At 31.4% G+C, this 13,314-nt stretch overlaps 1 protein-coding gene across 1 annotated transcript; it reads right to left on the bottom strand.

Annotated features, from left to right (window-relative positions):
* Nucleotides 1-11,082: 11,082 nt before the first annotated feature.
* On the bottom strand, nucleotides 11,083-12,717 carry LOC134687987 (uncharacterized). Its single transcript, XM_063548452.1, has one exon. The coding sequence runs from the start codon at nucleotides 12,715-12,717 to the stop codon at nucleotides 11,083-11,085; it is 1,635 nt and encodes a 544-aa protein (XP_063404522.1).
* Between the last annotated feature and the right edge of the window lie 597 nt (nucleotides 12,718-13,314).

Below are 13,314 nucleotides of genomic sequence, written 5' to 3'. Positions count from 1 at the left end.
ACATATTGTCTCGTTATTATAAATATGTGTCTGCATGAGGGACTTAGAACTTTTACCATGTTAGTATATTGGTCATCTCAGAATGTAGCTCCAGATCATAATCACATCACTAGTCATATCCTTGCCCTGGATGTTATTGACAGGTTTATAGCTAAATGTTTTTAACATCCATCATTATCATCATAATGATATTTTACATTCTAATCCTCAATGCCAGCAATTTGTTTAAATGTTTACAATTATATTTTTTCCAATTTTAATTAGTGATTTAAAAAACATGTTATAATCATGGACAAACCCTACATTAACTTATTGATTTATATTATATGCATTGCTTACATTTAGTATATCATCATGACATATTTAACAAAACATGAAATATTTGGTGCATATATACTGAAGTCAAACAAATTTATGACAAAACATTATATGAACAACTACTGTTATATCCCATTCATTTTGGAAAGCAATTGATTCCCATCTTAGCTTAGCTATCTTGTCTTGAGAATGCAAAAGTCACTTCTATTTATCCAGTAGGAATTGATATATCTGGCTTCGTGTCATTAACAATGTCTATTTTCAACCAATTTAAGTGGCATAAATGTGACCATACAGCCAGGAGTATTAAAAGATGATCATTGCATTCCTACCTTTCCAGCAAAAAACAATAAATTAGAAATATCATCAAGACTGATTGCTTGCTGGCGGAATAATTGTTGTTCATATGATACCTTTGCTGCAGATGACTTAATTGAAGTGAATATGGTTTCAACATCTAAAAATGTTCAAATATCTATCCTTTCTGGTGTGAAAGAAGTGGTGTCATCTCAAATGTTTAATAAAGTCATAGCATTCATGGGTACCCTAATGTGAAAGGGCATCAGTGAGAACACATATTTAGTGGTATGAAATGACATTGAAGCTATTTTGTGTATGAAAAGAGAATTGAATGCTCAAATGCATGTAAGTTTGAGACATGGTGTTGAAGTAAATAGATAAATATGCATTTACCTTTTAATGTTATGTATATTTTTAAATGGATTTTTTTAATGCATTTTGTATAGCAATATAGTCTGTCGAAGAATTTGTAGATACCAATGTATATGCATTGAGCAGGTTCTGTGAACCAAAGATGTTTTAGTTATAGATATAAATATTTAACATAAAATATATATGTGTGCATATATTGTAATTAAGGCAGATGGTATATGCAAACTTGTTTATGTATCCTCCACAGTATATTTTAACTTTGCAAGAAACATATATGACATGAATGAAAGTTAGTCATGGCATTCCTTTTTCTGCTTGTATTAATGCAATTAAAGGCAAACTTCATTTTCGTATAAAGTAAATAAGGTATGAAATTATAATACATAGCAACTTCATTAAAATACAAAACAAATGACAAAAAATTAGGTCACTCTCTGACTTGTGATTTTCAAAACAAAGATCTAGGTATCTGTCTTTTCAGCAATTAGAATCCAGTCCTAACTTTTCATGGAAAGGGACCAGACAACTTCATACATAAGGCATATATTTATAATACATACATCAATAGATGGAAGGCATATGTACTGATCTCAGCATTATAAAACATTCTACTTAATTATGCAAGTCGATTTGAGTGTTAAGTTAATAAAGCATAGGACTTGAAGGAATCCTTTGTATGCATAAATACTTATTAATTATTAGAATTTAGAGTTTCTGTTAAATTAGATCTTCCTATACAATTGATATACCCTGTACTATAATACAATGTGTAAATAAGTTTTAATAGACTGTCGATATAATGTTTACTTATTTAAGGAAATATAAAAAAAACATGTAAAAACAAATTGAAAGGACAGAATACAATACAACTTGCAAGAATGTATTGAGTTGAAGGGAATGGTAAACTGAAGGACAAAAAATAATTATTACCAAGGATTGATGTATGACACATAGCTATGGTGATGAATATAAAAGTATAACAAAAAATACGGAACTTCAAGACAAATTCTAATAGGGGAAGTCCATGAAAAGTGACAAAATCTAAAGTTTTCAATCAACAGAACTTTTAACAGACAACTGTCATATTCCTTACTTGGTACATGCATTTCCAAAGAAAATGGTGGGTAAAACCTGGCCAAATAGCTAGCTAAACCTCCCACCTGTATGACAGTTGTTATAACAAGTTTAAAGCAAAACATAGAATAAGTAATTATTTAAAATTTTGAATTATAAAAAACTTTATCAATCATCATGTAAAAATTATAAAAAAAGACTATAATCAGACTGAAATCAATACTGGATCACTGTAATTAGCATTTAGTATCTTCACCATGTATATGCAGTCAAAACATTAAATTGAAAAGTAAGCAAGTTATAGTTGTTGGTAAAGTGATATAATTTTTAAAGAATAAAAGTGATAAGGGATATCATAAATTGAAAGAAAATTTAATCAGTCCTATGTAGTCAAAAGAAACATATTTATTGTTCAAAGACAAAACTTCCTCTTTGCTTGTGGAAGCAAGGCATTTATTTTCAAGCCGTACATGCTTTACTGGATGATTTAAGGTTACTGTAATATTCTCATACAATCAGATTATTGACAACTAAAGTGAAGCAGACATTAGTCATGAGATCAGAAATTTGCATTTGTGTTTTGGTGCATTATGTGGTAATGTGTGATTTTTTAAGATGTATGTTACATTTTACTGTTATATTTGTATTTTTGTTGATGTTAAGATAAAAGTGCTGATATTCCTGTGTCAATGATCCTTGTTGAAAAATAAAAAAATATGAAGTAAAACCTCTTGTGCTACTTATTTGACAAAATACACTATCTCTTATTACTTGAGTTCAATAGTGATTTACTGTGACTTGACTGAGGTGTTGCTCTAAATCTATTGCAATTCATTTAAATGTCTGACTAAGTTGCAATCTTCTTTATCAAACCTTACTGTTCAACTGATCAGTAATTTTATCCAGCTGCTGTAGAAACCACAGTCAAGTCCTCAAAGTGCAAGGTGATAAAGTAGTGTTAACCTAGAATCTTATAAGAATTTGAAATCTGAATCAACACCACAGACACTAGAGATACGTTTAAGCCAGAAAATAGACTCGGTCATATTGCTAGGATCACACAAGTAAACATGTACTAATTGTGTAAACGAGTAGTGCAACAACCTATTTTGTTTGACAGCTCCTTAGAGTCGACTGCAGTTGGGTTCCACTTCATGAAAGACAAATCAATAAATACAGCATACAAGGATCCATATAGTATTAAAGTTCTCAAGATGAAAATAAGAAACTTAAATTTTGACATCTGAAGATCTTTGATAAACTAAGATTATAACAGCAAGGAGTAGCTGCAAGCTGTGAACGGTTATACAACTGAAGTAAGTGACCACAGAACAAGAATAATTTAAAACAGCCTGAAATATGAATCCTTGGCCATCATTATTGCAACAGACAAAGTTATAACGTTTTCTCTTGTGTGTCTATATTTACCACCTTAAAGATATAACCATAAAGAAAAACTATGCTGAAAATTAAAAGATATATAAAACAGTGTACTAGTAATAATAGCAGGAGATTCAAACGCAAAGAGTCAGGAATTGAGGAAAATTAGAGACATGGCAATTTTTTGGTGAAAGTAAGAATGATTTGTGAAAATAATGACCAACTAAAAGGAAGGATTTCATAATTGACACTGATGAACTTAAGCTTCCAACCTAATTGTATCAGTTGTGAAACACTAGTACATGAGAAAATAAAATCTGACCATATACACATCTTCCTATATCTACTTAAAAACGAAAAAAGGTATGACAACTTAACAATGTAGAGTGGGAAGAGTGAAATGTTAAACAAACGTTAGATTTAAGGAATGGCTGCACAATAAACCAGATATGATGGTTGAATAGCAATGTTACAGCTACAACACAAAATATCAGTCACTGTAAGAAACAATAAACATTTCTGTAGATTGAAAAATACACAACAAAATAAACCGAAACTCAATCCTGGTAAGGTATCTTGAATAAGGCAAAAAGGAAAAGACAACTGGAAACTGACACAATAATCTGGAATAAGATTTAAATTATAAAAGCAAGATAGAGGGTTACTGCTCACAAGGAAGCTATTAAACCAAGAGTTCCAAATGGTGAAGTTGAAATCATCCCTTCGTAAATTTTACGGACGCCATCACGAGTTGGTTGACCGTTATGGAATAACCGTTTCACAAATGATATTGGATATGTTCCTTACGTCGTAACTACAATCCACTTCCCTTTCATGAATGTGACCTACCGAATTAGACTTTTTACCGGATTTGTAATCACATAAGCAACACGACGGGTGCAACATGTGGAGCAGGATCTGCTTACCCTTCCGGAGCACCTGAGATCACCCTAGTTTTTGGTGGGGTTCGTGGTGTTTATTCTTTAGTTTTCTAAGTTGTTTAATGTGTACTATGGTTTTTCTGTTTGTCTTTTTCATTTTTAGCCATTGCGTTATCAGTTTGTTTTAGATTTCTGAGTTTGAATGTCCCTTTGGTATCTTTCGTCTCTCTTTTAAACGATGCTAAAAAAATTGAAATACATAAAAACAAAGATTGATAATACTTCAGTATAACCGCTAATTCTTAATAAATGGTAACCCCATATTCGATAATAAGAGTAAGGGGAACACCTACAGCTCCTACTCAGATTTTTTTTTAAATATCACTTGTATCTGAGCAGAGAGTTGACAAACCAGGGGTATGTCAAATAACGTCTTGTTCTTTTTCTAAATAAAAGTTCATGGGAAGGTACCAAGACCTTGTTGATAAATATTCCGTATCAACTTAATAATGTTTGTATTCTTGTCTATATGCTTCTTTGTAACAATGATGTGATTCTTTACTTATGCATCCCGTCATTGTTCTATTATAATGTTTTTATTATTATCTTTCATTTTTGCTAAAATGCTTTGTCTATAACCTTTCATGTGTTTCTGTGATACATATGACGTGGATCTGTACTAATACATCCCGGCATTGTGTTATTTTGCTATGGTAAATGTTTGTTTATATATGTGTTTGTTTTTATAGTGACTAAGATGATAACAAAATGTTGACTGTGGTACCCCTATGTATGACATTTATACATAGTATGTCTGTTTGTTTTCTTCACACATCGTTGTCAATGTAATTGAATTACATTCGACTTTATTACAAGTGAGAGTTTAAGCTAGCTATAAAACCAGAAACACACCAAATATTAAATGAATATATTCAAGCATGAAACAAAAACAGGTTTAATCCACCATTTTCTACATAAGAAAATGTCTGTATCATTTCAGGAATATGACAGTTGTTATTCTTTCGTTTGATGTGTTTGAGCAGTTGGTTTTGCCATTCGATAAGAGACTTTCCTGTTTGAATTTGCCTCTAAGTATTTTTGTGATTTAAATTTTTATCCGTTCTAGACTTATGGCCCTTAACAAATAGAAAATAGATGCTGATTTTTTCGTTACCGTTCTCTACCTTCAGTTTTCCCCAACCAAATGCGTTGTAACTTATACACAATATTTATTTCCATAGAATACAGATCAAGGTTGAATTTTGGTGGTGTCACATCTGAGTGTCACACCACCCGTTCTAGAGTTAAACTATTAACAATACACGCATTTTTACTTTTTTCCGCTAGTCCAATATTTTCAATTATAATGGCTGTCCAAAAAAAACTCTTACACTCGAGTATATAATTTCAGGATAAAGTATGTCATTGGCAATGACTCTTATATATAGAGGGAATAGTGATATCGATTTCAGTTAAAAGCGCCAGAGTTGCTGTGTTTGTTTCAGTAAACCTTAATCACAGGCTAAGAATGCAAAAAAAATGAGGAATGCAAGTGGATCTTTATAACCAAATGGGACCTAAAATAGTACACCAATACCAATTTGAACGGAACAAGAAAATTGATTCAACTCATATGTTTAATAATATGCTTTTATTTCGTCCACATTATATCTGAATATTATAGTGCCTAACAAGATTGTGTGAGGTAGACGAAATTGACTTTAAAACGATCGTATTGACTTTTGATGTGCAGAAACAAGCAGATCGGATATATTTTGACTGTAGTTACTTACTTCTTAAGTTTGGGATTAATTGTAATGAACATATTCCAATGAGACTGAAAAATGCTTTTTTTATTATGATAAATAATAATTTTACCTGCCGTAGTCGTGCGTAAAATATATTTCGGCATTTCTCTTGCGAAAATGACTTGTTTAATGTAACAAAACGTATTATTTGTAAACTTTCTCTTTAATCTCCACAATAGGCTTTAAAAAATAACCTTACAACTGTATATTCCGCAAATTTTGTGAAAATAGAATAATTGGCAATTCTTACCTTTCATACCTTAACTTTCATCGATAAAACATAATATTGACTCGTCCAGTGTCCAGTCTGAAGGTCATTTTAGTTACCGTACACATTCATGCACGTTTTAATTAATCAATAGTCATGTTTGAAAAGCAAAAACAAGTTTGAAGGTAAACTAAAAACAATTCAATCCAATCAAATTGCCTACGATTCAATAACAAAGACCAGTCCACATCATAAAAATGTATAGGGGTAAATTGGGTAGGGAGAAAATGTCAGATATTTTAAGTTCATTATTTTGCAATAACGAATAAAAATTTGTTAACCAATAGATTTGTTATAATTTCATAAACATGTCATTATGTATTGATATAGTTTTTGGATCTTTCATTAGCGTATTTAAGGCTGTAGAAAGTTTGGCATTCAAAAGTCAACATAATCATTGACACTATACATAAAATTCGCCTTTTTAAAACATTGAATGTTTCTCAACTAATACGCGACAACAAAGCAAAATCATTTCTTAAAACACTGCAAAAAAATAATCTGATTGATGCAGTGGTATTGTCATAAATTGCACTGGAGTGAACAGTGGTACAGCAAACGTCGAATTCCCTCACACAATGTTATCACACACTATAATATCTTTTTTGTCATCTGCTTCCCACAAATGATCATCGTATATCGCAATAGCACCGGGTGATTCAAGATCATAGTCAGTATTGCTCAAAACGAACTTTTTGAATTGCATTTGTTTATCTAAAGTATAAACACGTCTATAAGTTGTATCAGAAACTACAATATTATTGTTTTTATCAAAACAAACGCCATTACACTTGAAATGATTACTCGGCGACATACCAAATGATCCTTGAAAAGATTTTACATCAGCCCAATTAGTCGATTTATTGTCTTTTTCCTTTAGACAAACAAGATATATTTTCGATAATGTATTTAATCCAACAAAATATGTACCTAAAATACAAAATGTCTTTACTTTATCATTCATATACACAGTAGATTTTGGTGTTCCTATTAGAGTAAAAGGAAACAAAATCTTGGTTGATGATAAAATGCCATCAAAACTAAAAGAATTCATGTTACTGAAGACTCTTCGGGAATTTTTAATGTCGTCCTTATACATGTTTATAAAAACTAAAATAGACTACCAACAGTGCAATTATTCATACAGGAAAACGGTACAACTCTTCCGTTTAGAAGTAGTTTCCTAATCCAGTTATCATTCTTAAAAAGTACTACTATAGACCCATCCTTGAGTACTACAAAGTCATCTGCCATTACGTATTTTTTACTCTCAAGCACCCGATTTTTTATTTTTCTCAGTTGTCTGCTGATGATTACCCAAGCATCTTGATCAGATATTGGTAAAATTTTGTCAATCTTTCCTTCTGTCTTATCGAAACTAATGGTTATTGGATAATCCTCCTGCATTACAAATGTTATATCTGACGAATTTTCTTCTTCGTTTGCCTCATGTTTGTTTTCCACAAAATTATCTTCATAATCTGTTTGTACTTCGACACTCACACCACATTTATTTGGCTTATTGTTTACTGGATTGTTTATATCGTTTCCGTCACCAGATTTAAAAATTGTCTCGGCATCATTATTGTCTTTAGGAATATTAGTGAAGTATCCCACAGCACAAATTTGATTCTGAATAAACGTTGGGTTTTCATCCTCCGATAACAAATGTTAACATGTAGAATTACATCTTTTCATCTCAACGAGTAGGTTAACTACCTGATCATCTTTAATGTTGTCGGGGTTTACATTACCAATGTTTGCACAGATTGATTTCAAACTGTTTTGAAAGTTTTGATATTTTCATTATATTTATGAAACTGTTTTCTAATGTAGTAAGGAGTTAATTCATCTTTTGAAGACTTTATATGCCGTATCATTTCTTCCTCGCCATCTATTACTTGAGTCTTTATCAACAGTTCATCATCCTTAAATTCTTCCATCTTAAGTTTCAACGCTTCAGAAAAAATGGTGAGCTGTTTCACTGTGATGTTCGCCATTGTCCGCTATGAATGTTTGTAATTCTTTCAGTATGTCATGTTTGGCATCTTTTAACCTACAGAAGTTATGCATGTGATGCAGGTCATCATCTAAACATTCCATGCAAATACAATCCTTGCATTCCTTGCAGTACAATCTGTAATCCTGATTATGAAAACTGCATTTTATATTGCTGCTGTTATCCGCCATTTTACAACTTTAAATACGTTTAAAGGTTTTCTATAAATAGACGACACAGTCAGTTATATAATGAATATAAAACCTACATTTTATACATTAGCTTTATTATGTTTATTTACTTTACGTGAAAAGAAGTGCAGACAAATCGATATAACTTAAAGTTTAACATGTTTTAAATTGTAAATAAATGTAAAACTGAATATTGAACAATATTTTATGAAAATTATGAAAGAAAATCACAGCAATAGATTTTTAAAAATCAAAAATCAAATAGAATTAGACTTGATCTAATATCATTGTATATTTACTGTTGACAGTCACCTATTGAAAATAAATAAACTCATCATAAATACAGGATTGAAACTTTGCAGTTCAGACAGATGCGCGTTTCTTCTACAAAAGATTCATCAGTGATGCTCAAATAGAAATAAGTTAAAAAGCCCAATTAAAAGTACGAAGTTGAGGAGCATTTAACTCCAAAAATTACCAAAAGTTTTTCTCAATCCAGCTTAAGGTAATATATTCCTGAGGTAGAAACGTCTTAGTATTTAAAAATATAAGTTTTGTAAACACTAAATTTATAATTATGACCATCTAATTATTTTTCTAATACTTTAAATTAACCGCTTTTGCAAATGCATATACCTTTCAAAACTATAATATCTATTATAAAAAAAAGCTGACATATGGCTCGTGTAGTAACCAACCATTATGATATGAACCTCATGTATTTTTATATCCAATTATCGATTAAAAAAACAATTAATTTTCCCATATGCGACAATGATAGAATTTTTTGAGATAATGACTTTAGAAAGCTGATGTTTTTAACGAAACCTTGCTAAAATTACAGAAAAGTTGGTCCAAAAAATACAGGTTCGCGTTGCTTTTCTTAGCGTATTTTGTACTTATCTCCCATGCCTATTAATTTTGCACTTACAATACACAAGTGCATTAGTTCCTCTTTCCTATAGTTTCTCCCATTTATTTATTGTAGCCCTGTCGTGCAATTTTGTCATTTTAATGATATTGTTAACATTGCCATTAAAGCGGGAGGTTTGGCATGCCACAAAACCAGGTTCAACCCACATTTTTTTCATAAAATGCAATGCCCTGTACCAAGTCAGGAAAATGGCCATTGTTACATTATAGTTTGTTTCTGTGTGTGTTACATTTTGGTGTTGTGTTTCTGTTGTGTCGTAGATCTCTTATATTTGATACGTTTCGCTGAGTTTTAGTTTGTAACCTGGATTTGTTTTTCTCTCTATCGAAATATAAAAGAGTAGGTCTGGTAAGGATCGATTTTGGCCTCAAATTTCAGGTTCATCTGACGAAAGATTTTTACCACTTTTTAAACACCTAAGTGTCTATATTATTTGAATCAATTCAACCGATTCAAGTTTAAATATGAAAAAATCTACCAAATATGCCGAAACATGTCATTTTTCAGATGTTTTTCGTCAAAAATGAAAGTGGCCGCATCCGTGTTCATCCGCAATCTTTATATATGTTATGTATCATCATGAAATACAACTTACATTTTAATATTAAGGATGAACACGAATGCGGCCACTTTCGTTTCACACGAAACCCGTCTAAAATTTAACTAAAATGCTAGAATTGTGAAAATTTCAGTAATTTAGCATGACTTAATGGTGCTAGTTACTGATATATATGCATTATGTTGTCAAAAACAGCCCATATTTATGTAGCAGAATCATTCTACTGTTCAATAAATAACTAAAAGTTTACATTCTAACAATTTTGTAAAACTGCTATATTTTGGGGCCAAAAAGGGGTCTTACTGGACCTACCCCTTTCGAACAGCGGTTTACTACAGTTGCCTTTTTTAAATACGTGTCTCGTCCTAGCGTTGAAAAGAAATCTCATTTCCGTTAAGGCTAATGAAAATATTTTGTTTGGCCTTTGATATAATGCAGAATGCACGAAGTCTCTAATAATGAAAAATAACGTGCGCACATATCAACCAATCAGGATAAGCCACACTCTTAGTTCTGAATACAATGTTATGCTCATAAAATGGTTGCACTCATATAATCTAATGGTGTATTGTATCCTGACAATGCCAAAAGGACTTATGTAATTTTCTTCTTCATCTCTTTGAAATTTAATTTACCGAAATACTCCGATTAAAAAAAACCCGGAAATTGTATGGTACAAAGGAATGTTTGAAATATGTGAAAATGATAATAGCATGATATTAATTTCGTGCATTCGAAGACGATAATTTGTTTTGTTTTTATCTTGTATCCACATACAGAAGTGAACCAAGTGACTAGTTTGAGTTTGTAACCTGGGTTTGTTTTCTCTCAATCGGTTTATCACTTTGGAACACCACTTGTCTTCATTTATCAAAATGTCACATGTCAAAAGGTAGGAATGTCAAAGATTATATTTACTAGTGGATAAATATATCCGAACGAGAACAACAAAATATAACAAAACACAAATGTCAACATGAATTGAAGAAAATATTAAATCAAATTTCATTTTTTTTTATTTCGTCAACATTGTACCGGAATATCAATATCTTTTTGCCATCTGCTACCCACAAATGATCATTGTATATTGCAATTGCGCCAGGTGATTCAAGGTTATAGTCACTGTTGCTCACAACAAACTTCTTGAATTTCATGTTTTCATCTAAAGCATAAACACATCTATATGTTGTATCAGAAACTACAATGGTATTGTTTTTGTCAATACAGACTCCATTACACTTGAATTCAACACTCGGTGACATACCAAAATTTCCTTGAAACGATTTAACATCAGCCAAGTTCGTAGAATCATTGTATTTTTTCCCTGGACTTACAAGATGTATAGTCGATAACGCATTTTTTCTTTCAAGTTTTTGAACGTAATATTTACATAAAATACAAAATGACGTTACTTTCCCATTTATATATACTGCTAATGTCGGTGTTCCTTTTAGATTGAAAGCTGACACATCCCAGGTTGATGAAAAGGTGCCATCCAAATTAAAAGAGTTCATGCTATAGAAATGTCTTCGGGAATTTCCATGGTCGTAGTAATACATGTTTATAAAAAAAGAATTCTCCGTTAAGCATATACTTCCAGCGTTGGTATTATTCAAACAAGAAAACGGTACTATTCTTCCGTCTAGAAGTAGTTTTTTTATAAATTTGTCATACCAGTTCAGCACTACTACAGACCCATCCTTGAGCACTACAAAATCATCTGCCGTTGCGTATATTGTACTTTCAAGTACCCGATTTTCTATTTTTCTTATTTGTCTGCTGATAATTACCCATGCATCTTCATCTGAAATTGGACAAATTTTGTCAATCTCTCCTTCTTTGTTATCAAAACTAATGGTTATTGGATAATCTAGTATTTCATCTGACGAACTTTCTTCTTGGTTTGCTTCGGGTTCTTTTGCGACAAGACAATCATTATTAACTGTCTGCGACTCGACAGTCACACTATATTTATGCGGCTTATTGTTTATATCGATTACATTATCAGATTTACAATTTGTCTCGACATTTGTATTGTCGTCATAAATAGAAGTGAAATATCCCAACGTACAATTTGGATTTTGAATGAAAGTCGGCTTTTCATCCTTCGATAGCAAGTTTTTACATGTCGAAATACACCTTTTCATCTCAACAAGAAAATTAACTACCTGATCCTCCTTAATAGTTTCGGGGTCTACATTATCAACTTCTGAGCAGATTTTTTTCAAACTTTCTTGAACAGTTTGGATATGTTCGTTATGTTTATAGAACTGTTGTTCTAATGAAGTAAGGAGTTCATCTTTTGAAGCCTTTATATGCTTTATCATTTCTTCCGCGCCATCTATTACTTGAGTCTTTATCAACAACTCAGCATCTTTGAATTCTTCCATCTTACGCTTTAACGCTTTAGAAAAATGGTCAGCTGTTTCACTGTTATGTTCGCCATTGTCAGCTATGAATGTTTGTAATTCTTTCAGTATGTCATTTCTGGCATCCTTTAACTTACAGAAGCTATGCATTTGATGCAGGTCATCATCTAAACATTCCAAGCAAATACAGTCCTTGCAGTCCTTGCAATATAGTTTGTAATCCTGATTATGAAAACTGCATTTCATGTTGCTGTTGTCCGCCATTTTACAACTTACGTTTAACGGTTTTCTATAAATAGACGACACAGTTAGTTATATAATAAATATTTTATAGATCAGCTCTAGCATGTTTATTTACCTTACGTATAAAGAAGTGCAGACAAATCGATATAATTTTAACATGTGTTAAATTGTAAATGAATGTAAAACTGAATTGAACAATATTTCAATCTCTTTTAAAAAAAAATAGTAGGTGTAAAATGCATGCCTACAAAGGTATATGAAAAAAATCATGGTAATAGATTTAAACAAAAGTAAATAGAATACGAATTGATTTAATATCATTGTATATATTTACTGTTGACAGTCACATGTTTGAAATAAATAAACTCATCATGAATACCAGGATTGAAACTTTGTATATACGACAGACGTGCGTTTCGTCTACAAAAGACTCACCAGTGATGCTCGAATAGAACAAATTAAAAAGGCCAAATAAAAGTACGAAGTTAAAGAGCATTGAACTCTAGAAATTACTAAAGGTTTTGCCAAATACAGCTGAGATAATCTATTCCTGAGGTAGAAAAGCCTTTGTATTTCTAAAATTGAAATTTTGTACATAGTTAAATTTATAATAATGCC

Source organism: Mytilus trossulus, chromosome 10 (genome assembly GCF_036588685.1).
Source record: "Mytilus trossulus isolate FHL-02 chromosome 10, PNRI_Mtr1.1.1.hap1, whole genome shotgun sequence".
NCBI lineage: Eukaryota > Metazoa > Mollusca > Bivalvia > Mytilida > Mytilidae > Mytilus > Mytilus trossulus.
This window is presented reverse-complemented; position numbering and strand designations above follow the sequence as displayed.

Bases quoted from the DNA above. Each gene is read 5' to 3' on its own strand.
- LOC134687987 (XM_063548452.1), bottom strand. From the start codon at position 12,717: ATGGCGGACAACAGCAACATGAAATGCAGTTTTCATAATCAGGATTAC.